This window comes from Pan troglodytes, chromosome 20 (assembly GCF_028858775.2).
Source record: "Pan troglodytes isolate AG18354 chromosome 20, NHGRI_mPanTro3-v2.0_pri, whole genome shotgun sequence".
Lineage (NCBI taxonomy): Eukaryota > Metazoa > Chordata > Mammalia > Primates > Hominidae > Pan > Pan troglodytes.
The window spans coordinates 39140711-39165804 of NC_072418.2; the positions used below are offsets into that span (position 1 = coordinate 39140711).

The 25094-nt window shown below is 53.4% G+C and overlaps 2 protein-coding genes and 1 long non-coding RNA gene across 11 annotated transcripts; 1 reads left to right on the forward strand and 2 right to left on the reverse strand.

The window, feature by feature from the left end:
* Positions 1-13: 13 nt before the first annotated feature.
* Positions 14-5150, reverse strand: ALKBH6 (alkB homolog 6). 9 transcript variants are annotated; one of them, XR_010153818.1, is made up of 8 exons: positions 5061-5150; positions 4230-4308; positions 3907-3975; positions 2290-2350; positions 1780-1931; positions 1453-1531; positions 1193-1248; positions 14-1034 (listed from the first exon to the last, which is right to left on the reverse strand). XR_010153818.1 is itself a non-coding variant. In XM_016935737.3 (8 exons), the coding sequence occupies exons 3-8, from the start codon at positions 4281-4283 to the stop codon at positions 184-186; spliced, it is 717 nt and encodes a 238-aa protein (XP_016791226.1). In that variant the 5' UTR covers positions 4284-4308; positions 4400-4474; positions 5061-5141; the 3' UTR covers positions 14-183. The 9 variants fall into 9 exon arrangements, 8 of the variants coding, with proteins under 8 accessions (XP_016791226.1, XP_063657580.1, XP_003316370.3 ...); XM_016935737.3 differs by lacking the exon at positions 1193-1248 and adding an exon at positions 4400-4474 and having other exon boundaries at positions 14-447; positions 1453-1569; positions 5061-5141; XM_063801510.1 differs by lacking the exon at positions 1193-1248 and adding an exon at positions 4400-4474 and having other exon boundaries at positions 14-447; positions 1453-1569; positions 1780-1963; positions 5061-5126.
* Positions 5151-5344: 194 nt separating this feature from the next.
* Positions 5345-16881, forward strand: LOC134809107 (uncharacterized). The gene is made up of 4 exons (XR_010153838.1): positions 5345-5472; positions 7706-7854; positions 10227-10377; positions 14469-16881. It is a non-coding gene; the product is annotated as an uncharacterized LOC134809107 (long non-coding RNA).
* CLIP3 (CAP-Gly domain containing linker protein 3) lies at positions 5546-24456 on the reverse strand. Its single transcript, XM_016935740.3, has 14 exons — positions 23949-24456; positions 23417-23640; positions 18019-18158; positions 17841-17934; positions 17475-17636; positions 17036-17154; positions 15277-15513; positions 10164-10299; positions 9891-10019; positions 8812-8955; positions 8619-8742; positions 8350-8414; positions 7801-7873; positions 5546-7098 (listed from the first exon to the last, which is right to left on the reverse strand). Exons 2-14 carry the CDS (start codon positions 23580-23582, stop codon positions 7044-7046), a joined length of 1644 nt encoding a protein of 547 aa, XP_016791229.1. The 5' UTR covers positions 23583-23640; positions 23949-24456; the 3' UTR covers positions 5546-7043.
* Positions 24457-25094: the final 638 nt, after the last annotated feature.

Consider the following 25094-nt stretch of genomic DNA (forward strand, 5'->3'; position numbering starts at 1 on the left):
ATATAAAACCAAGGAAAGATTTTTTTGTTTATTTGGTATGGGGTCTTCTGTAGCTCACACAAAATTATTGGGAAAATAAATAACCCAGGGGAGCCCCCTCTGCCCACGGTTCCTAGGTCGCAGAGTCACAGCAGCCCCAAAGGGGCAGGAACCTGGGAATCCGAGGGGTCCCGGCCCTGGCGGTCACTTGCCCAGCAGGAGGCCGGCGCGCAGCACGCGGGGCACGCGGCGGATGGTCAGCGAGACCCGGGTGCCGCGCACCAGGCAGGCTCCCGGCCGCACCGACGGGCAGGCTGCCGCATTGGGCGGCGGGGAGGCGGCGTCCAGCGCGTCTACGCGGGCGGCGGCGATGCCGTGGAGAAGACGCGTGTAGGCGGGGCCGCGGAGCACCAGCAGGCTGCGCGGTTCCAGCAGTAGCGAGGTGGTGGGCCGGGGCGGAGGCCGAGGCTGCAGGGCGGGTTGAGGGTCAGCAGGGCTCAAGAAGTCGGGGGGTGGGCGAGAGGTCGGTAGCCTCCGGGGATCAGCTAGTCCCCAGGGGCAAAAGCTGAAGAGCAAGTGTGCTCACAATGATGGAGGCTTTGGTGGTTCAGGAGTGAAAATTGCTGGGGCCTGGGCTGGGGCTGCTGGAAAGGGAGGGCGAGGGCTCTGCAGTCCCTCGGGAGGGGGCAGGATCTAGGTGGCAGATGGGGGCGTCAAAGGGTCAGCGGCCGGTGGGAGCTGCAGCTGGGATCTCAAAGGGGCTGAGGCTGGGGCTGGGACCCAGGAATAGGCAGTCCCCAGGAAATACAGGCAGAGCTGGGCTGAGAGAGCATGGCTGAAGCCAGGACCAGGTGAGGAGAGAGTGAGGCAGAGGTTAGAGGCAGTGGGGGTTCCCAAGGACATCAGCACATTAGAGGACAACCGCACAGCTGAGGGAGTGTCAGAGCATCCAGGAGCATGCAGGGCTTGAGGGCAAGCCTCAAGGAGTGGGTCGGCGTGTTCAGGGGCGTTTCTGTGAACACTGGGGTGCTAGAAATGCATCACTCAGAGAAATCGTGTCAAGGGGTCAAGGAGAATCTGGGGGTGTCCTGCACCCCAAATCACATTCCTGGAGTAGCAGGACGTCTGGGGCACCCTGAGCAGGGGCAGAGAGAGCATCTGGGAGGAGGTGAGGCCCCCCCTGAGTTAATGGTGGTGGGGTATCAAAGGATATCAGTGTCTGCTGGGGAGTCAGGGGCATCCATTCAGCAGGTTGGGGCATCGGGGAGCCTGTGAAAATCATGGCATGTGGGACACCCTGTAAGCAGATGGGTTGGGTGTCTGGGAGGAAGTGGGTACACCCCATGAGGGGACAAGGGAAGGTATCTGGGAGAGTGCCAGGAGTACCCCGAAGGCATGTGGGACCAGGTTATCTTGGAGGATGTGCGAGGTTGAAGTGCCTACAAGCAGTTGGGGCAGTGTCTGGGGGCCCACCTGTTCTGTAGGGTCATCGTCCTCTGGCCGCCGTGGCTCGTAGAAGTCCAGCACGGTGTGGGAGCCCAGGCTGATGGTGCTGACAGTCGGGTAGTACAGTGGTCCGTCCTCGTGGGGCTAGGGAGTGGGCACCAGGGCTGGGCAGGGCAGGAGTCCACAACCCCCACCCTCTGGGTCAAAGGGGGGCTTCCCAAGCCAGGGACAGGGAGGTGAATGCCTGTTTGGGAGATGTGGCTGCCTAATGAGTGAGGGTGGGTACAGAGTCCCCTGCCCCAGCACAGCTCAGAAGTCTGAGTGGGGGGACACAGGCCAAGGGTGTGTGGTTACCATGATGCCCTCCCCAGGCAGATACTGGTTCACGAGGACATGGTTAGCTGGGAGACCTCCAAAGAGGCTGAGGTTTGACACTTTGTCCACGTAGCGCTGCAGCCATGGGGGCAGCCGCTCAGGAACCATCCCTCGGGGATGAGGAAGCCCACCTGGGGAAGGCAATGGTGTCCTGAGGGCTCCCCTATAGCAATAGATCCCCCATTAGGGATTCCACAGTGGCTGGAAGCACCCTGATCCTCTCAGGGACCCCTGACCCTTTGGAGATAGCCACTGGGTCCTTCAGAGGTTTCCTCACTTCTCCAGACCACAGGTCCCTTTCAGATACTCCCAACTCATCAGGAAATCCCTAATCCCTCAGGACCTCCACTGACCCCTTCAGAATCCTCCTGGCTCTTGGGGCCCCTTGAGCTATCAGGGACCCTCTGATGTCTTAAGTCTATTGGACCTGAGTCCCCTGCCCCAGCCTACATCCCAGAATCACTCCTGCCCCCAGCCAGGGATACTTACCCCAGTTCTGTAACTTTCTCCCAGAGAGCTGGGTCCACTTTGGCTTTGGGGCATTAAAAACCTAAGAGGTGGGAAGGGGGTCACTCCTTTCTCAGGATCACCCCTCTATGATCCTCCCACCTAGACCAACATAGGGGCCTTTACCTCCGGGATGGAAATGGGTCATCTGTGTCTGTGGGACCATTCCCTGGGGTGGTGGGTTCCTAGGATTTTGTGGTTTGCCTTTTTTCCTGGAAACGCCTTTGGCCCCAAAGCCCACCTGTGTCTACCAGGATTTAGGAATCAGGGCTGCACAACCGTGGTCTGAGAGTTGTGGGTCTCACAATCTACTCAGAGTTCTGGGGCTGGACAGGGCTCTTTCAGCCCAGCAAATAGTCTGCATTCTAATTTCCTGATTCTGTGCCAAACCTGGTTGCTCATGCCTGTAATCCCAGCACTTTGGGAGGCCGAGGCGGGCAGATCACTTGAGGTCAGGAGTTCGAGACCAGCCTGGCCAACATGGGGAAACCCCGTCTCTACTAAAAATACAAAACTTAGCTGGGCATGGTGGCATGCACCTGTAATCCCAGCTACTTGGGAGGATGAGACAGGAGAATCGCTTGAACCTGGGAGGCGGTGTGGTGTCACACGCCTGCAATCCAAGCTACTCAGGAGACTGAAACACAAGAATCAGTTGAACCCAGGAGGCGGAGGCTACAGTGAACCGAGATCACGCCACTGCAGTCCAGCCTGGGCGACAGAGCAAGATTGTCTCAAAAAACAAACAAACAAAAATTCCTGATTCCTGGGCTCTCTGAGGACAGTTTGAGTTCTGCAACCGACTTTTTCCTATTGCCTGGGGGAGGGAGTATGCAAAGCTGGGCTATCTCAGCACAGCAAAGAAAGTACTTTGAAAATCTTACACTGCCAAGATCCTAATGATCTAGAATGGGCTATCTCAGTCCAACAAGTCTAGCTCTAGTTGATAATCTACTCATTCCCTTCATGGTTATGGAGCTGTACTGGGCTATTTCAGCCCAGGAATTCTATAATATGTAGATTTTTCAATGCCAAGAACGCAAAGGTCTGGAATGGGATATCTCAGCAAAAAAGTCTGTGTTCTGTAGCTAATTTTTTCCTGGACTCAAGATCAGTGGGTTACTCCAACACAGGGAAGATCTGTGCTCTGTAACTTAGGCACTGGGGCTGCAAAGGGCAGGAACTCTGAGCTTTGAAAATTCTTCTTTCCCCAAACCTTAAGAACAGAATGCAGACTGGGCCATCTCAGCATAGATGGTCTGTATTTGGTAACCTTATTGTGCTCTGGGTCTATGCTGAGCTATTTTAGCACAGAAAAGAGTTTACTGGGCTATCTCGGCACAGAAATCTGAATACAAAATTCTTTACTCCCCAGTCTCAATGATCTGAACTGGGCTATCTCAGCCTATGTTTATAACCCCCTATTCTCTAAGCTAGCAGGATTGGGCTATCTCAGTAGAGGGAGTATGAGCTCTGTAACTTCCTTGTTCCTTCTGTCGGGGTCTTCACTGCAGCCTTGGGGGCTCTCATACAGAGGATGGGCATTGGGGAGGAATATGGGAAGAGTGGGAAAACAGACCAGTAGGGCACTGAGGTCACCTGTCGAAGCAAATACTCCTCCTCTTCTTTGGAGATGAAGTCAGGGACATAGTAGATTACAGGTGGTGCCTAGGATAGAAAGACCCCCTGAAGGTGTGGCCCTTCAACCCACACAGAGGACATATCATCACAGAGCAACCCCTATGCCTGGAGACAGGCTCAGGATGTCCTCAGACAGGTCAGGGTCTAAAGTCAAGGGACAAGTGCCATTCCAGAATGGACTCTGACAGTAAGAATGAATTTGGTGGAAGGGGGCAGTCCCAACCCAAGAACTCAGGAATCAGCCTGCCTCCTTCACCCTCTGCACCCTGAGTTCTGACAACCTGCTCCACTCTGAACGGTTCCAGGGCTGGGACTCTGGCGTCCTGCTCCTCCATCAACACCAACTCCTTGCACCCAATCCTGTAGGGAGGGGAGGACATACTGAAGTCACTAGGCCTCCCGCCCTAACACCATGATGCAGCCTTCCACCCCATCACAGGCCAGGCCTCACCTCAGCCCTCTTCTGAAACGCACTTGGTCTCTAAAAGCTGAGTCTTCAGCATCTTACAAGCCACACAGAGAGCCCCTACGTTCCATGCCCGGACACAATGAGCCCCAAGAATAATCCCCCATTACTCTGTCCACTAAGGGCCCATCCAACTACACATATGCCTTCTCAATCCTCCCACAGAGAACATTCTCTGGCCCCACACACAGGGAGCCTTTCTCAAAAGCTCTACACATAGCCCCCAGGGCTGCACTCCAGAGCCCCTTTAAACACCTTGAGACCCCGCTTCAGACCTGCAACTGTGAGCCCGGCTATCAACACTCAGCTACCCCCGCCCCCCACCGAATCCCATTCTGTGCACTCCTGTGACCCCAATCTGAGCCTCCTCAGACATGTCCACCCTCAGCCTCCTCGGATCCCCCCATTTGGACGCCCCTCGGATTTCCCCTCCTGAGCGCCCCTTCACTCCAGCACCCTGGGATCTTTAGCTCTGAAGCTGACTCCCAAATCTTCTTCCCTCCCTGAACCATTCAGATCCCCGACTCCGAGCCTTTTAGGACTCCAAGCTCTGAACCTCCTCGGACTTCTACTCTGGGCTCCCCCGGATCCCCACTTTCAGCCCTATTGACATCCATCTCTACCCCCAGCACTCCCCAAAACTGACCGTCCACCAGCGTCCCCTCCAATTTCCAAATTCAACATCCCCATCCCCCTCCCAGCCATTTCCGCCCCACATTACAGACGCAGAGTCCGCAGGCCAATGGGAGCTCCCAGAGGCTTCAAGGACCCGCCTTCCACCCAATCGGCGCTCTCACTCAGTATTCGCCCGCCCCCTTCATGCTCGCCTAAGGATAGGCCGCGCCTCCTGGCCTCTGAGCCACTGGCAGGAGGGCGTGGGCGGGGCATCGTCGTCTGGCACTGGCCACTCAGAACTTAGGAACTGAACCTGGCCATTGGCGGAGTGGACCCCGATGGGTGGGACGGGGGCGGCAGCCGTGACAGCCGCGGGAAGACACGAGAGGCTGCTAGAAGGACTTCCCGCGGCCAGCGCCATCACATGCCCACGCCGCAGGGAGGTGAGACTGAAGGAAGCACTTCCTTTCCCGTCTTCTCCCAGCAAGGGAAACCCCCAATGACCCGACACAGAGAGGCCATAGAAACGTCTTTATTGAAGAGGACAGGAGTCATGCTGAGTTTGGGGACATGCAGTGAAGGGGCAGTCGTGAGCTGTCCTTGGTGGTCGGGGCCCCAGGTCCGCCCTGGACCCCCTGGGCCTTCAGGTTCTCCCTCGAGCTGTTGGTCTGGCCCAGGTGCTGTGGGGTCCTTTGAGGCCAGTGACTAGAACGTAGATTGAAATCGGGGTTCCAGGATTTGAGATCCCCTCAGGGCCTTGGGGCCTTCCATTTATTAGAGATGGAGGCTTTAGGATTTGGGGTTCCCTTAGGGCTGGGGCTCTTGGAATTTGGTGTCTTGAAATCCATGGACTCGGGGCATTGAAATTCTCCAGTTTCCAGGGATGGGAATTCCTGTGTGGGGTTTCCTGGTGCCTGTGAATAGGGCTTGAGGTGTCTGGGAGCCTGGAATGCATATCCTGACTGCAGTCTCCTCCATACCAGGCACAAGGACCTCATGATTGGGTTTCCTGGGGGCTTGGGATTGGATTTTCAAATTTGGGATTCCCTGGGGATTTGGGATTCCATGATTTGGGGGTCCTAGGAGTTATGGCATTGGGGTCTTCTAGGGGCTGTAGGACTTGAGGGCACAGGGGAGTTTGGGACGTGTGTACTCTAGGGTTTGGGATCCCCAGAGTCCTAGAATGGGACCTCCAAATTTTGGGGTCCCCCAAAGGGGGAAGTCGTTACTTAAAAAATAGAGAATTTTCTGGGAGCCTGGCCAGCACAGGAGCTGTGGGCCATGTGGGGTGGGCTTCATACAAGGCACTGGGGGTTTCTTGAGGGTGCAGAGGGTAGGAAGACTTGGGGGGTCCTGTAATTAGCACTTCCAGGACTGTTTTGGTGTCTGTAAATTAGGGGTGACAGTGGGCTGGTTATGGTGGGTTTCTTCTTGAGGGATAAGAACAAGGGTCTTTGTTAATGAAGGAAGTCTCTGATTGAGGGGTTGGAATCTAAGGGCTTCAGGGTGATCATGGGGTCACGACATCTTGAGGGGACTGATGTTAAATGGGGAACAATGACATGAATGTCTGTTACTCTTTTGCTTTGGGGGTGTGACCTATGTTTATTTCAAGAGGACTTAAGGGGCAGTGTTTGTTAATGGGGAGGTTTCTGATCCAGGGTTGGGTGATTCAAGAATGTTCTGTTGTAATGCATTATGTGGAGAGGGTCACCATCATTTGGGGTGATATGGAAATCTGTTAATCAGGGAATCTGCTCTGAGGGGTTGGGGATAGGGACTAGCCTGAAGGTGCTACTCAGGGAATCTCTTTCTGGGTGACATGGGGTCTGTATTTGGGGGTTATTATGGGAGTATCTGTTAATAATGGGGCCTCAATGATCGCGGGCTGGCTAACAGGGGTCTCTACTCTGGATGTGTTACTGGGAATCTCTATCTCAGGGTGACTCAGGGCTCCTCGGGTGTCAGGAGATGCTAGTGGGGACTCTGTCTCTTTGTCAGGTGTCCAGGGCCTCTAAGACTGCATCTCCGCCCTCAGCATCCAGGGGAACCAGCAGCAGAACAGCAACCTGGAAAGGAGGATGACAGGGTCACGCCCTTAGGCAGGCAGCGGGGACATCTGCACCCATCACCCCCAGCCTTTCCCCCAGTGTTTGCTATCAGGCCTTTCTGGATTCTGCCTCTACCTCTCTGGCTGTGGTTTGTTTGTTTGTTTGTTTGTTTGTTTTCTGAGATGGAGTCTCACTCTGTCACCCAGGCTGGAGTGCCATGGCACGATCTCTGCTCACTGCAACCTCTGCCTCCCAGGTTCAAGCAATTCTCCTGTCTCAGCCTCCCAAGTAGCTGGGACTACAGGTGTATGCCATCGTGTCCGGCTAACTTTTGTGTTTTTGGTAGAGACGGGGTTTCACCATGTTGGCCAGGCTGGTCTTGAACTCCTGACCTCAGGTGATCCGCCTGCCTTGGCCTCCCAAAGTGCTGGGATTACAGGCATGAGCCACCCCGCCCGGTCTCTAGCTGTTGTTCTGAGGCTCGTATGGAGTGAAGGGTGTTCTGCTTCCTTTACCGGCCCACCCGAAAGTGGAAGTCACTAGAATTCAGTGCAGGGCCCTACACCCTAAAGACTGTTTCTGGGTATGCTTACAAGTCACAAGTTTTCCTAACCTCTCTTTCCAGCCCTGACCAGAGCTCCAGACCTCTGGGTCCAACTGCCTTATGGATCCCTCTCCCTGAATGTCACATAGGAGAGGGGACAGGGGTTGGCCACACACCTGGAAATGGAGTTCTCTGATGCAATGTCCTTTGGGGTCCGGACTGTGGTGAAGGTGCGTTTGGGCTGCGTCACTGAAGGGAGGGCAGGATGTCAAGTGAGGGGATGACAGACCACCTGTGTCCTCAATACCCATCCAGACCCCTTCTTATTAATACCTCCCCATGTCTCCAGTCCCCACCTGGATCCTACATTCCCAATACCCATCCAGACCCCTTCTTATTAATACCTCCCCATGTCTCCAGTCCCCACCTGGATCCTACATTCCCAATACCCATCTGGGCCCCTTGTCCATAATTCCCACCATGTCCCCCAGTGACTATCCCTGTCCCCAGTATCTGCTCAACCTCATGTCCCCGAAGAGCCTTGTTGCTAATTTCCTCATATCCTCTAGCACCTATCTTTTTGTGGACCTTGTCTCATCATTTTCCTGGACCCTGTGTCCCCAATTAAATACCAGAGACTGTCACCAGTATATACCTGAGAACCCATGACCCTTCCTCCCATCCCCAAACATACACTCCTCCCAACATATCATCCCCTAACTCACTTGTCACTTGATGCACTTTTTTGGCTCCAACGCTGTCCCCGGGGGAATCAGTGGATCCGCCAATCCTGAGGAGACACAGGGAGGGGGAGAGGTCAGAGCCACAAGAGGCCAGGGTCTGACTGAGAGCTGGGCCCCAGGGATCTATGAGGAAAGGGCTGGGGGCTCGGGGGTGTCCACACTGTCCCGCTGGTCTGGGAGGAGGAGGCCATCTGAGGGGGGATCAGGGCTCCAGGTGGTGCCCTGGGTTTGGGCTGGAAGTTTGGGCTCACCTCTGAATACGGGATGCTGGTGCGAAGACCCCATGCCTCGGGGGGCAAGTGAAGTACCGGACACCGAAGACAGAGCCATCATGCTTGCCTGTGGGCTGGTCCAGCTCAATGCCATACCAGTAACCTGCAGCACGAGGGTGTCAGGATTTCTCAAGGCCCTGCCTGCCTCCCGGCCCAGAGTCCCCATCCTCACCTGGGGCAAAGTCTGTCTTCCCGTAGAAGCGCACGATCCCCTGCTTCTGGCCCGCGACAAGGACCTGGTCTCCAACCTCAGCCTTGGCCCCGTCACGCTGCTGCAAGCTGCCCAGAGATGGGGATGATGGGGTCTTCTTCTTGCCTAAGGGTAGAAGGTGTAGGAGGTGGGTAGGGGGGGTGAGGCCAGCTTTGGGAACCTCATGCCACCTGCAAAAACCCCAAGGTAGAAAACCCTGTTCTTCATTTGAAGTGAAACTGAATCCCAGATGCCAGAGAATTAGGAAGGGGCTTTAGGCCTGAAGGGAAACTGAGTCAGAGAACCTGAAGAGAAACTGAGTCAGAGAACCTGAAGAACCCCAAAATCCTTTCTCAAAGCTGAGGATATGTTGGATAAGGAAAAGCTGAGTCAGAAGTCAGGAACCCAGAAACTGTCCTTTTAAAATGAAGGGAGAATTGGGTCCGAGAGTAAATCAGGCCATGTGCAGTGGTGCAGGCCTGTAATCCCAACATTTTGAGAGGCCGAGGCGGGCGGATCACTTGAGGTCAGGAGTTTGAGACCAGCCTGGCCAACATGGCAAAACCCTGTCTCTACAAAAAAAAATACAAACATTAGCCAGATGTGGTGGTGGGCGCCTGTAATCCCAGCTACTCGGGAGGCTGAGGCACGAGAATCGCTTGAACCTGGGAGGCGGAGGTTGCGGTGAGCCAAGATCGTGCCACCACGCTCCAGCCTGAGCAACAAGGCAAGACTCTTGACTCAAAAAAAAAAAAAAAAAAAAAAAGTAAATCAAATGACAAAAGACAGGATCTCCAAGGATTCTTCCCTAAAACTGGGGAAGACCTTTGGGCCTGAGAGGAAACTAAGTCACAGAGGGCAGGGAACCCACAGGTCCTTCTAAGAACTAGGGGGGGCCAGTACTGAGCCAAAGGGGAAACTGAGTCACAGAAGTCAGGAACTCAGAGCTTGTCTTCCAAAACTGGAGTTTGGGCCTGAGGAGAAACTGAGTCACAGAAGCTGAGCTACCCACACAACATCCCCAAACTGGCTCTTCCCACCACAGGGATCCCCTCTCTGACCTTTGTGTTCCCTGCGGCCTTTGCCGGTGACACGGGAGAAGTCCATCCGGGGGGTCCGGGGTGTGGAGGTGACAGAGGAGGGAGGTGCGTCCACTGCCTTGGAGATCTTGGACACGGAGGCAAAGAGACCTAGGGGTACAGAATCCGAGCCTGGTGTTGTCCAAGCCTCTGCCCTCAGCCCCCATCCTCCATCCCCTATTTCCCAGTCAGCAGCATCAGAACTGCTGAGTGGACACCCAGCCGCACCCCTCTTGGGCCCGAGGTCGGACTAACCCTGCTTGGGGGGGCAGATGAAGTACCGAACGCCCCCAACGCTGCCATCGTTCTTGCCCTCAGGTTCGTCCAGCTCCACGCCCACCCACTGGCCGCTGGCAAACTCCGTGGTCCCACAGAACCGCAGTGTGCCCGTCTGGGGAGAGAAGGGAGGAGATGGCTAAGGAAGGAATGCTGGGAGGCCAACGTGGAGTGCCCACACACGGGCAGCAAGGTGGGTTGCATGAGGCTGCCCTGGGCCCAAACCCAGGTCACACATCACCATTTGCTGGCTACATGACTTAACCTCTGTGTGCCTCAACTTCCTTTGCTGTGAAATGGGAACAGAAATTATACTCACCTTATAGAATTGTTAAAGAGTTGCCCTGTCTCATATAGTGAATAGTGACTAGCCACATAGGACAATGTAAATTTATTTATTTATTTATTTATTTTTTATTATTATTATTATTTTTTTTTTTGAGACAGCGTCTCACTCTGTTGCCAGGCTGGAGTGCAGTGGCACGATCTCGGCTCACTGCAAACTCCACTTCCTGGGTTCAAGCAATTCTCCCATCTCAGCCTCCCAAGTAGCTGGGACTACAGGTGCACGCCACCACGCCTGGCTAATTTTTGTACTTTTAGTAGAGACGGGGTTTCACCCTGTTGGCCAGGTTGGTCTCGAATTCCTGACCTCAGGGGATCAACCCGCCTCGGCCTCCCAAAGTGCTGGGATTACAGGCATGAGCCACCATGCCTGGCCAACAATTTAAATTTAAACTAAGGCCGGGTGTGGTGGCTTATGCCTATAATCCCAACACTTTGGGATGCCAAGGCTGGAGGATCACTTGAGGCCAGGAGTTTCAGACCAGCCTGGGTGAAAATGGTGAGACCCTCTAATCTTAATCTGTTCCAAAAAACAAAGACAGCAAGACCCTATTCTCTATATAAGAAAGAAAAAAGGTAACCAGGTGCAGTAGCTCAAGCCTGTTGTCCCAGTTACTTGGGAGGCTGAGGTGGGAGGATCGCTTGAGCCCAGGAGTTCAAGGGTGCAGTGAGCTATGATGGTGCCACTGCACTCCAGCCTGGGCAACAGAGCAAGACCCTGTCTCAAAAATAAATAAATACATACCTTAGAAAGAAGACTCAGATGATTTTTAAATTTAAAAATAAATAAATTTAGTCTGGGCACGGTGGCTCACACCTATAATCCTAGCACTCTGGGAGGCCGAGGTGGGAGGATCACCTGAGGTCAGGAGTTCAAGACCAGCCTGGCCAACATGGTGAAACCCCCATCTCTACTAAAAATACAAAAATTAACCAGGCATGATGGCGCACGCCTGTAATCCCAGCTACTCGGGAGGCTGAGGCAGGAGAATTGCTTGAACCCAGGAGGGTTGCAGTGAGCCCAGATAGCACCACTGCACTCCAGCCTGAGCAACAGAGCAAGACTCTGTCTCAAGAAAAAATATAAATAAATAAAAATACAAGTCAATACATTTAAACTAAATTAAAAATGCACTTCCCCAGTCACACTAGCCATATTTCAAGTGCTCAATTGTCACATGTGGCTTGTAGCTACTTTACTGGACAGCACAGACAGAATATTTCCACCATTACAGAAAGCTCTGTTGGACAGGGCTGTCATAGAGAAATTAAAGCCCTCAGAACAGGGCTTGGTATTAAGTAAAGGATCAGCAAGTATTCGTTATTGAAATTTTTTTTTTTTCTATTTTAGAGACAGGGTCTCACTCTGTGGTCCAGGCTGGAGTGCAGTGGTGCAATCATAGCTCAGTGTAACCTTGAACTCCTGGGTTCAAGCAATCTTCCCTCCTCAGTCTCCCGAGTAGCTGGGACTACAGGTGAACACCACCAAAGCCTGGCTAATTAAAACAACAACAACAACAACAAACTTTTTTAAAAAATAGAAATGGAGTATCCCTATGTTGCCCAGGTTAGTTTCAAACTCCTGGCCTCAAGCGATCCTCCCCATCTTGGCCTCCCAAAGTGCTGGGATTACAGGTGTGAAGCCACTGTGCTCAGCCTGTTAGCTATTATCATGCTGTAACTTTGGTCAGGGGACTTATTGAGCCTCAGTTTCATCTGTAAAATAGAGATAGTAAGCCACCTCATGGAGTGATCGTCTGGCGGAAACTTTTTTTTTTTTTTTTAGACAGGGTCTCGCTTTGTTGCCCATGCCAGGGGTGCAGTGGCACGACCCTGGCACAGTGCAGCCTCAAACTCCTGGGCACAAGTGATCCTCTCACTTCAGCCTCCCAAGTAGCTAGGACTACAGGTGCGTGCCACCATGCCTGGTTAATTTTTTCATTTTTAGTAGAGATGAGGTCTCACTATGTTGCCCAGGCTGGTCTCGAATTCCTGGGCTCAAGCAATCCTTCTGCCTCAGCCTCCCAAAGTGCTGGGATTACAGGCATGAGCCACCACATTTGGTGGAAACATTTTTAATACATGTAAACTTGCTTAGCTGCAGTGAGACTTTAGTGAGTGTGGTTATTATCATTATGGGAGGCTCATTCACCTCTCCATGCCTCAGTTCCTGGTCCATATAATGGGCTAATTAATTAGTGCTGATCTTTTTTTATTTATATTTATTTATTTATTTATTTTTTGGAGACGGAGTCTCACACTTTGGCCCAGGCTGGAGTGCAGTGGCGCGATCTTGGCTCACTGCAAACTCCGCCTCCTGGGTTCATGCCATTCTCCTGCCTCAGCCTCCTGAGTAGCTGGGACTACAGGCACCTGCCACCATGCCCGGCTAATTTTTTGTATTTTTAGTAGAGACGAGGTTTCACTGTGTTAGCCAGGATGGTCTCAATCTCCTGACCTCGTGATCCGCCCACCTCAGCCTCCCAAAGTGCTGGGATTACAGGCGTGAGCCACTGCGCCCCGCCAATTAATGCTGATCTTAAGAGTGTTGGTGGAGGGACTGGAACAGTGCCTGGCACACACAAAGAGCATTTAGTATGCACCAGACTCTGTTCTAATGGCCTTATGCATTTTAATTAATTTAAACCTCAGCCAGCCCCCTAAGGTGGTTACTATTATTATCTCCATTTACGGATGAAGACATTGACACCCAAAGATGCAGAATCACTGGCTCCAGGTCCCACAGGTGGGAAGTTGCAAAGCTGAGATTTACCTGGGCAAGTCCCTGAGCCTGAGCTCATGACGCTGTGCTATGCTGCTTCTCTAAGGGGCAGTGATTAGTATTCTGTGTCTTCAGATAAAGGTTTTCACCTGTTGGAGCCTCTTATAGTCTGGCTTGTAAAATGGGAAGAGTCAACCCAACCTTCCTTCAGAATTGTGCAATGGATATGATTAGATCGTGCACAGCAGAATGCTTTCTGGATGGGGCCGGGCGCAGTGGCTTATGCCTGTAATCCCAGCACTTTGGGAGCCAAGGCGGGCGAATCGCTTGAGGGCAGGAATTTGAGACCAACCTGGCCAATATGGTGAAACCCGTTGCTACTAAAAATAAAAATAAAAGGCCGGGCGCGGTGGCTCACGCCTGTAATCCCAGCACTTTGGGAGGCTGAGGCGGGCGGATCACAAGGTCAGGAGATCGAGACCATCCTGGCTAACATGGTGAAACCCTGTCTCTACTAAAAATACAAAAAATTAGCCGGGCGTGGTGGTGGGCGCCTGTAGTCCCAGCTACTGGGGAGGCTGAGGCAGGAGAATGGCATGAACCCAGGAGGCGGAGCTTGCAGTGAGCTGAGATCGCGCCACTGCACTCCAGCCTAGGCAACAGAGCAAGACTCCATCTCAAAATAATAATAATAATCATAATCATAGTAATAAAAATAAACTCAGGCTTGTTGGCACACACTTGTAATCCCAGCTATGCAGAAGGCTAAGACATGAGACTAGCTTGAATCTGGGAGGTGGAGGTTGCTGTGAGCCAAGATCGTGCCACTGCACTCTGGCCTGGGTAACAGCAAGACCCTGTCTCAAAAACACAAAAACAAAATTCAAACTCCTTCCAGTAGCCTACAGGTCTGCTGTGACCCAGCCTTGCTGACCTCTCCACCTCACCGCCCTTCCCATAACTCCCCTCGTCAACACTGCCCCTTCCTGCCTCTGGGTCTCCATACCTACTGCATCCTCTGCTTCCTTATCTTTGCAAAGGAAGTTCTTTCCTATCTCAGTTTGGACATCACCTCCTCAGAGAAGCCTTCTCAGAACACCCCAGCTAAAACCACTCCAGCTTTCAGCCAGGGACAATTTACTAAATCCAAACATGTAATGGTGTTCACAGCCCTTGTTGCTACCAGAAATTACCTTTTTTTTTTTTTTTTTCAATAGAGGCAGGATCTCACTATGTTGCCCAGGCTGGTCTCTAACAACTCCTGACCTCAAGTGATCTTCCCACCTCGGCCTCCCAAAATGCCGGGATTAGAGGTGTGAACTACCGTGCCCAGCCCAGAAATCATCTCAACCATAGGTTTACTTTCTTGACTGTCTCCCCTTCATTACAAGTGGAGCCCCATGACAGCAGGGTGGGGGCAGACACAGCCCTCCCTCCCTAAGGACAGACTGGGTCCCGTATGGAGCCCAAGGGACACCGGGAAATGAGTGAAGTTGGAGTCCCTGGATAAATGAAGATTCTCTCTGCCCTCTCAGCTGTGATACCCGCTCCCCCAAGCTGAGACTCCTTTCTCCCTTTCTTTCCCTGGCTTGCTCCTCCACATCTGTAATTTGGGTACATTCCCCATCATACCCCAATCACTCTGGCCTGGACTTGCCTAGCCAGACTTGTCTCTGAGAGCAGAGGGGCCTGATCGAGGACCACAAGACCCGGGGGGAGCCACAGGTGCACAGAGCTGCGCAGATCACTCTGCTCACCCCTCCCCATGGCAGCCATGACCACTCTCGGCCGTCACTGTCAGATGACGGGTTGTTTCCCCCCCTGGATGGAAAGCTCAGCACAGGGTGAGGCTCAAAGGAGACACCCACGGAACAACTGAGATAAAATCAAGTACTGGGTGGATAGTTAGGGCAGCAAGTAGACAAAGGGCAGGGACTGCACTCTGCCCGAGGATGCAGCTACAAGGGATTAAGGGGCTGAGTCCCACCCCCACCCACCATGCAAACACACATCCCAGCCCCTGACCTTCTGGCCATCCAGCAGCACGCGGTCTCCCAGGCGCAAGCCCAGTGCGCTAAGCATGAGATTGCCTGGGACGTTGTCATAGTTGGGTAGCGTGACCTTGGGGAGGGCGCAAGATAGTGGCACTGCCTCTTCCAGAAGCGTCCGCAGCTCCTTGGCCACCAGTGCCGCCTCTGCCTTGTCCAGGGACATGTCCATAGGATCTGGGACCACCTCCGCCGGCACCTGTCCTTTTCGATTCTGGGGGCCAATGGGAAGAGAAGGCGGGGACTCAGTGGCACAGGTCACACCCCCATGGAGGCCCTGCCCCTAGAGACCACCAGTCTGGGTGATGCAGGGGTAAGACTAGGTCATATCCTGGGCCAACCTGGGAATAAGAAGGGTCGGGGCAAGGCGGGGTAAGGTGGCTCACGCCTGTAATCCCAGTACGTTGTGAGGCCGAGGCAGGCAGATGCTTGAGGTCAGGAGTTCAAGACCAGCCTGGCCAACATGGTGAAACCTTGTCTGTACTAAAAATACAAAAATTAGCCGGGTGTGGTGGCGTGTGCCTGTAATCCCAGCTACTCGGGAGGCTGAGGCAGGAGAATCGCTTGAATCCGGGAAGCAGAGGTTGCAGTGAGCCAAGATCATGCTACTGCACTCCAGCCTGGGTGACAGAGCGAGACTCCGTCTCAAAAAAAAAAAAAAGAAGGGGCAGGGCAGAAAGGTGCAGACCACATCCCCAGGGAAACCCACCCCTGAGACCCAGGGCCGGGGGTGTGTCAAGTAATTGAGGGTGGGCCTGGGGGTGTAGGCAGTAGGGATGAGGGCCACACTTCAGTGCTGTAGGTCACGCCCTCAGGGAGGCAATCTCTGGAGACCCCAAGCCTGTAATGAGGACATGTGGGAGATGAACATTGAGAATGGGCTCCTGTGGGCTGGGTGCAGTGGCTTATGCTTATAATCCTAGCAATTTGTGAGGCCGAGGTGGGCAGATCACCTGAGGTCAGGAGCTCGAGACCAGCCTGGCCAACATGGTGAAACTCCATCTCTACTAAAAATACAAAAATTAGCCGGGTGTGGTGGCGCATGCCTATAATTCTACCTACTCGGGAGGCTGAGGCAGGAGAATTGTTTGAACCTGGTAGGCAGAGGTTGCAGTGAGCCGAGATTGCACCACTGCACTCCAGCCTGGATGACAGAGCCAGTCTCTGTCTCAAAAAAAAAAAAGAAAAAAAAAAAAATTAGAGAGAGTGAGAGTGGGCTCCTGTGGTATAGAAGTCAGGAGTCAAACTCTGGGCCAGTGGAAAATGGGGAGAGGCAGGGTCTCAGGGGCACAGGCCATGTTACCCCAACATACATGTGCCTGGACGGCTGCAGGGTAATTAGCATTGTGGATGGAGCCTGGTAATGCATAGGTCAGAGGTCAAAGATCATATTGAGGGCTTAGGAGAGGACCAACCCTCTCATTCACAGAGGGCCTAGCCCAACTTTCCTCATGACCTTGAAATGCTGTTATGCACTGCCACAGGGTAGGCTGGATGACCCTGGGCAGATCCCTTAATCTCTGCCTCAGTTTCCCCATTGTAAAACAAGGCTTATAATAGACTTCACCTGACATGTAATGAACACTAGGCATATTTCAGCTGTTATTGCATTTGCTGAATGTACAGACGGCATTTGTAGTATCTGGGGAGTCACGGGAAACGCAGAGACCTGCTGGAGGGAAGTGGGGGAGGAAGGGAGCAGGAGGGTAACGGGTTCTGGGCAAGGGTGGCAGTACCCTCAGCGCAGGGTTGGCGCCGTGCTCCAGCAAACATTTGGCGGCGCCCAGGCACAGGCTGGAAGCAGCGATGTGCAGGGCTGAGCCGTGGTTGAAGTCACTGCACGTGGAGTTCACCACTGGAAGTGGGCAAGAGGAGGGGTTCCGGGTGAGCGCCTGTGGGACCCCAGCCCTCCTCCCACCTCGGGGCTCATCTCTTAACTTGCAGGTCCCAGAGCCTCCGACGCAGAGCCCCGCCCCCACCTCGGAGCCCCCCTCTCCCTTGGCAGCCCCGACCCTCCCTAGAGTGGTAGTCCCTGAGCCCCCTCTCCCACGCCTCCAACCTCCCGCTATCTCTTCAGATCACCGTCCTCCTTCCCCTCGCAGCCTGGCCTCACCTGGGTCTCCGCGTCCCTCACCCAGGTCCTTGCCCCCTCCCAGCCAGGGCTCTCCTCCTCACCTCGCGGCCTCGCACCCTTCAGCAGCACACGCACGAGGTCGGGCACATCAAAATAGGCCGCGTAGTGAAGCGCGTTCATGTTGGTCCAGCGGCTGCGCAGCGTCACATCTGCGCCCAGCGCCAGCAGCTGCTGCGAGAGGCGCACGGCTGCCGCGGGGTCCCCTGCGCGATAGGCCGGGTCAGCTTGGAACCCCCATTCCAGAGCATGGGCCCAGTGCACGGGGAGGACCCTGGGCTTCAGGGACTATACTTTGGGATCCGAAGCTTCGGGTTCCAGATGGGGCCTGAGTTCTGGGTGGTTTTCAGCGTGTTGGGTCTGGGGGCCTAGGCTTTGGGGCTTATGACTTGGGGGTGGGGGGCCCTCACCGACTCCGTGGGCCCCAGCTTTGCACGCATAGTGGAGCAGTGTCATGTCGGTCAGCCCGTCACGATCGTTCACATGGCAGCCTCGGCGCAGAATCTGTGAGTACCAGGGGAGCAGGGAGGGTCACCCACACGTGGGGAACCACATCCCCTCTCCCCCTGGTTTCCCCAGTGTTCTCACCTCATTGCCGATGACGTCTATCTTGTGCTGGACTTGGGGCACCCACTGGCGCACAATGGCAAACAGCTCGGGGATGGTGGTCTGAGGGTCAAACAGGATCTCCTGGCACGCCGGGTCATTGGGATCGAAGAAGGTGAAAGCTGGGGTGGCAAGAGGTCCAAGGTCACCCCACGCAACTGACCCCCTCCTTCCAGCCTCAGTAGGGGAGCTGTAGGTCTTTGCCTTTTAGAGCCTCTAATGCTGGGTCTCAAGCTGGTGGCACATGGGCCACAGTCAACCCACAGGCATTTTTTGTGTGGCCAGCATGAGGTTTCAAACTCAGGTGGGTTCACATAAAAATCTCGATGCCCAGTGTGTCTTGAAAAATTGGAAGATCAGGCAATTCCCATATAGCAGCAAACTCCACCCCCTGAAACAAAAGCCTGACAGAGAGTGCAGTACCTTGGAGTCTGCATGTCCAGGCGGACTGCTACTGACCTCACCCACTGTTGCCCTGTGAGAGTATGAGTGAAGTTTGGCTGAATCTCCAGAGCAAAAATAAATAAAGCCAGAAGCCCTGGTTTTTAATAAAACTCTCTCAATTGTTTCAAATACCATGCAGTCCATATCAAATGTATCCATGACTGGGCACAGTGGTTCACATCTGTAATCCCAATGCTTTGGGAGGCCGAGGCAGGAGGATTGCTTGAGCCCATAAGTTCAAGACCAGCCTGGGCAACATAGCAAGACCCCTGTCTTTACAAAAAGTTTTAAAATTAGCCAGGTGTGGTGGTGCGCATTGGAGCTACTCAAGGAGATTGAGACAGGAGGATTGCTTGAGCCCAGGAGTTCAAGGCTGCAGTGAGCCATGATTGTGCCACTACACGCCAGCCTGGGCAACAGAGCAAGACCCCGACTCTGGAAATATAAAAAATAAAAATAGAGGCTGTGCGCGGTGGCTCACGCCTGTAATCCCAGCACTTTTGGAGGCCGGGGCGGGCGGATCACCTCAGGTCAGGAGTTCGAGATCAGCCTGGTCCAACGTGGTGAAACCCTGACTCTACTAAAAATACAAAAATTAGCCAGGCGTGGTGGTGGGCGCCGGTAATCCCAGCTGCTCGGGAGGCTGAGGCAGGAGAATCACTTGAACTCAGGAGGCAAAGGCTGCAGTGAGCTGAGATGGCACCACTGCACTCCAGCCTGGGTGACAGAGAGTGAGACTCCATCTCAAAAAAAGTAAATAAATAAATAAAAATGAAAATAAAATAAAATGTATCCATGAGCAGGAATCAACCTGTGCCCAGCCAGGGTGGTGCCTAGAGGCGCTTCTGTCTCTTCCCACTCGACTCTAAGGAGTACTGCTCTCTCTGTGACGTCAGCACCCAGCACAGGGCCCTGGCACGTGGCAGGAACTCAGTGCGTGGTAAATGAACGACTACATGAATGATCAGATTATACACAGCCCAGGGAAGTGCCACATAGAAGGTGTCTCCAGGAATCAGCCGGCATGCTCCTTTTAGAACTGCAGTCACATCATAGCCCTTCTTGGCTTATAACCCTCCTCCAGCTCCCAACCCATCCAGAGTACAGACCAAAGTCTTCCCCACGGCCCTCAGGGCTCTGCACATCCAGCCCCTCAGTTCTCAGCCCTCTCCCCTCACTTATTCCCCTTCCCTCATTTCCCACACTGGGCTCCCTCTGTCCCTCCCACGTGCCAAGGAAATTCTTGTCTCAGAGTCTTGGCACTTGCTGTTTTTCTCACTCAGGATAGACTTCCCACACATCTTCACAAAGCTTTATAAATCTTTGCTCAAATGTCATCTCCTCAGAGAGGCCTTCCCAAACCACACTGTCTAAATCGGCACCCGCCCTTCTCCATCTCCTACTCTTTTTTTTTTTTTTTTTTTTTTTTTTAGAGATAGGGTCTTGGTTGGGCATGGTGGCTCACGCCTGGAATCCCAGCACTTTGGGAAGCCAAGGCTGGCAGATCATGAGGTCAGCAGTTCGAGACCAGCCTGACCAACATGGTGAAACTCCATCTCTACTAAAAATACAAAAATTAACTGGGCGTGGTGGTAGGTGCCTGTAATCCCAGCTACTCAGGAGGCTGAGGCAGGAGAATCGCTTGAACTCGGAAGGCAGAGGTTGCAGTGGGCCAAGATTGCACCATTGCACTCCAGCCTGGAGTCCGTCTCAAAAAAAAAAAAAAAAAAAAGGGTCTGTTGGAATGCAATAGTATGATCATAGCTCGCTACAGCCTTGAACTCCTGGGTTCAAGTGATCCTCCTGCTTCAGCCTCCCTGGTAGCTAGGACTACAGTATACATCACCATGCCCAGCAATTTTTTTTTTTTTTTTTTTTTTTTTTGTAGTGACAAGGTTTTGCTATGTTGCCCAGGCTGGTCTCAAACTCCTGGGCTCAAGTGATCCTCCCACTTTGGCTTTCCAAAGCACTGAAATTACAGGTGTGAGCCACCATGCCCAGCCCTTTATTTATGTACTTATTTTTATCATAGCTCATATCACTACTTGACATGTTTACTCCTCTTTCTCCCTCCTTCATTTCCTCTCTTCTTCCCTCACTAGGATCTAAATGCTATGATTCCATTCTGCCTCATTCACTCCTTTATCCCCAAGGCCAGGCACAGCACATGACACACAGTAGGTGCTCAGTCAATCTCTGTTGAATTAATGTACAAATTTAACAGATACATGATTTCCTCTTGGAGTCCACCTTAGCCTTCTCCCTGTCCTCGACCACATTTCCAGATTTCTTCACATTCTGGGACAAAACCTCTCCCGCTCTACAAGCAAGACTGCTTGGAGGGCTCAGCCTATACCCTCCGACCTCCCACTGAGTCACAGGCCCCAGCCACCTCCAGCTGCATTTCCAAAGGAGATTTTCCAGTTTTCTGAGGTACAGCCCCCCCACACCTCAGGCCCCAGATAACTTCCTTTTTCTTTTTTCTTTTTTTGAGACAGGGTCTCACTGTGTCACCCAAGCTGGAGTGCAGTGGTGCAATCCTAGCTTACTGCAGCATCGAATTCTCAGGCTCAAGTGATCCTCCCACCTCAGCCTCTGGAGTAGCTGGGACTACAGGTACCCACCATGCCTGGCTAATTTCTGAATTTTCTGTACAGATGGGGTCTTGCTGCATTGCCCAGGCTGATCTCGAACTCCTGGCCTCAAGCAATCCTCCCGCCTCGGCCTCCTAGAGTGCTAGGATTATAAGCCAGAACCACTGTGCCTAGCCAACTTTCTTATTTTTCTATTAGACTGAAGTCAACTTGTAGTCTCCCTGATCTACCTCTAGTGGGTGACATGTCCATGGATGCCATCTGTCTTGCTCTATCCTGGCAACGCTGACTCTCTGAACCTGGTTTCTGAACCTCACAGCTGCCGGGGATTCCCAGCCTGCATGTCTTCCAAATTCCCCTCCTACATCCAACTCTGGCTGCACTCCATCCCCTTCTACCCAGTACCCAGAGGGAGCTTTCAAACTACAAATCAGACCTGCCACTCCTCTGCTCTTAAACACCCTCCCCTTGCCACTCTTCTCCCCTGTCCCACTTAGAATATAACCAAAGTCCTCACTGTAGCCTTGAAGGCCCTTCCAGATCTGGCCTATGCCAACCTCTCACCTCAACCTTGATCATTCCCTGAATGCAGCTCCAGGATCTTTCTGTTCCAAGTTCAATTCTGCCTCAGGGCCTTTGCACTTGCTGCTGTCTGCCTGGAACACTCTTTTTCCAGCTCTCTTATGGCTGATTCCTCCCCATGCTCTGGGTCCCAAACTAAATGTTACCTACTCAGAAAGACCAGCCCTGACTACCCCTGCAGGTAGCTGCCCCCTAGTCATTATCGTATCTCCACCTTTAATTTCTTTTTCTTTTTTTCTTTTCTTTTTTTTTTTTTTTTTTGAGACAGTCTTACTCTGTCACCCAGGCTGGAGTGTAGTGGCTCGATCTTGGGCAACCTCTGCCTCCCAGGTTCAAGCGATTCTACTGCCTCAGCCTCCCGAGTGGCTGGGATTACAGACATATGCCACTATACCCAGCCAATTTTTGTATTTTTAGTAGAGATGGGGTTTCACCATGTTGGCCATGGCTGGTCTCAAACTCCTGACCTCAGGTGATCCGCTGGCCTCAGCCTCCCAAAGTGCTGGGATTACAGGCGTGAGACACCATGCCCGGCCCACCTTTTCTTTCTTTCATAGCACTCACTCCAATCTGAATTTATCTGATTTCTGATTTTTTTTTTTTTTTTTTTGAGACAGTCTTACTCTGTCACCCAGGCTGGAGTGTAGTGGCTCGATCTTGGGCAACCTCTGCCTCCCAGGTTCAAGCGATTCTACTGCCTCAGCCTCCCGAGTGGCTGGGATTACAGACATATGCCACTATACCCAGCCAATTTTTGTATTTTTAGTAGAGATGGGGTTTCACCATGTTGGCCATGGCTGGTCTCAAACTCCTGACCTCAGGTGATCCGCTGGCCTCAGCCTCCCAAAGTGCTGGGATTACAGGCGTGAGACACCATGCCCGGCCCACCTTTTCTTTCTTTCATAGCACTCACTCCAATCTGAATTTATCTGATTTCTGATTTATTTATCTGTTCACTTGTTTAGTCTCTCCTTCTCTCCTGCAAGGGAGGATCATGCCTGGATCACTTAGGATTAAATCTCCGGCACCCAGCATAAGGCTTGTCACAGAGTAGCAGCACTCGATAAATATCGCTCGGTCAATGATTAGACACTTTCAGTTTCTCCAAGAGGCCGCCCTCTCAGCACCATACCCTCCTACCTCAGATCCTTTACCCAGCGGTTACCTCTCCTGGGAGCCCTTTCCCCTGACCCTTCTCTTAGTTAACCCCAACTGACCCTCCAGTCTTCTCAACTGTAACCTCCTCAGGGAAACAATGTCTTAAAAAACTCTTGCCGCAGCTTGTTTACGGTAAATACAATTTTCATAATGTCTTGTAATTACATATTTATATTACATTATATTTTTCTTTCTTGCATATAAACCTAAATGTGAAAAATTACATTATGGTTTAATACCTATTTGTGTGGCTGTTACTGAAGCCTGTGAGTTGTCTCAGGGCAAAGACTGGGTCTCTCTTGCCCCCTGCTGTGGCCCCAGCCCCTAGCATAAAGCCAGGTCCACAGCCGCTTTCAAAAAATGATTGTTGAATGACTAAATGATGGAATGATGTGTCATGAGTCAAAGACTAGGAGTATTACAATTCCATTCTCCAATGGGTGAATGAATGAATTAACGAGGGGTGCTCTGCAGCCAAGATTCCTCTGGACCACCTTCAAATTCCCCAGAATTCTCCCACCATCACCACCAGCAGAGCACAGCCCACCCTCCCCGGCCACCCAACGCTCCAGGCCAGATTCCAGGGTGGGGACAGTGGTTACCGTAGTCCTTAGGGAGGGGGGCAGGTGCCGAGGGGTGCACAACAGGCTTCTGCCGGCGCTCCTGGGTGGGGCTGGGGGCCTCGGGGACGGGTTCATCCTCCTCCTCCTCTTCTTCCTCCTCTCCTCGGGGTGGCGGGGCCATCGGGGCAGGATCTGTCTTAGTCATGGTCCTCGGTGGCCCTCGGGGGGCGGGTGCAGAGTTGGGGGCAGCCTTCAGGCAAATCCTGGAGGCAGAGGTCAGCTGGAGAGGGTGCCCGGCAGGCTCCAGGGTCCAAGCCCCTAGGAGCTTCCAGGGCCCCGGGTGGCCTCCGCGCAACTGGATCTTGGGCAACCATAGGGACCCCCGTTACCCATAGAGGGCCCCGGTGTGTGCGCCCAGCGCCTGCCACCTCCCCCAGGCCCAGCCCCCCATTCTTCTCCTCCCGCGTCAGGCCCCTCAGTCGCGGCTGCCCCCTCCCCGGGTTTGTTTATCTCGGGATTCAGGATGCTTCGCCCCTCCCCTTCTCCGCGGGCCGCCCCCTCCCCATCTTACCTCGGGCAGACAGCGCTGGGGACCAAAGTGGAGACTGGGGAGACTGTGGGAGCAATGGGGTGTCGGTGTCAGGGGACGTGATGGGGGAGGCAAGGGAGACAGAGAGAAGGGGACGAGGCCCAGACGCCGACAGGGGGTGGGGGCGGAGAGGGAGGGGCGCGACTGCGCATGCGCCTGCTGCCCCTCTACCGGCGGCGGGGGAGGAGGGACCAGGAGGAGGGACCGGGAGGCGCTCGCATTGATGGAGGGGCCAGAGGCGGCGACTGAAAGGGGAGAGGCTCCGAGCACAGGGAGAGGAAGAGATGGCTACGGAAAGGAGCGAGATGAGCAGATACAACGGCAAAAGAGAGGGCTGAGAGAGCGGGCACAGATCTTCTCCATCCCCTTCCCCCACGCCTGCAAACCAGGCCGGTGAGGGCAGTGGTCTTGGGGCGTGGTGACGATGGGGACCCTCTAGGGGACCCTCTCTCTAGGACCCTAGACCGGACCCCTTCTCCAAGCTCACCATTCATAATGGGTGCCTCAGAGGGGTGATTTCCTAGAGACTCCTATCATGATCATCTCATCCTTACCATCATAATGCGAGGCTCACAGACTGGGGCCCACAGAGGTTAAGCAGCTTGCCCAAAAGTACATGAGTAGGTGATGGAGCGAACATTTGAAACCAGACAGTCTGTAAAGTCTGATTTTTATTTTTATTATTTCCTAGACAGGGTCTCACTCTGTCACCCAGGCTACAGTGCAGTGTTGCGATCTTGGCTCACTGCAGCGTCAAACTTCTGGGCTCAAGCCATCCTCCCACCTCAACCTCCCGAGTAGCCGAGACCACACGTGCATGCCACCATGTCTGGAGAATTTTTTTTGAGACAGGGTTTTGCCATGTTGCCCAGGCTGGTCTTGAACTCCTGACCTCAAGGGATCCTCCTGCCCCTGCCACCCAAAGCGCTGAGATTACAGGCACCAGTCACCATGCCCAGCTTTGATTCTTAATCACCATGCTACATGCCTGTAGCAGTGTCTGGGAAACAGATCTGCCGATTGACCCCTCCAACTCTCTCAGAACCTGTATCTTCCCCACGGAGGCCTCCTGAAGCCAGCCCAGGGTCCTGGCTCCATTGTCATGGCTTGGCTTCCCACCTGGAGCTG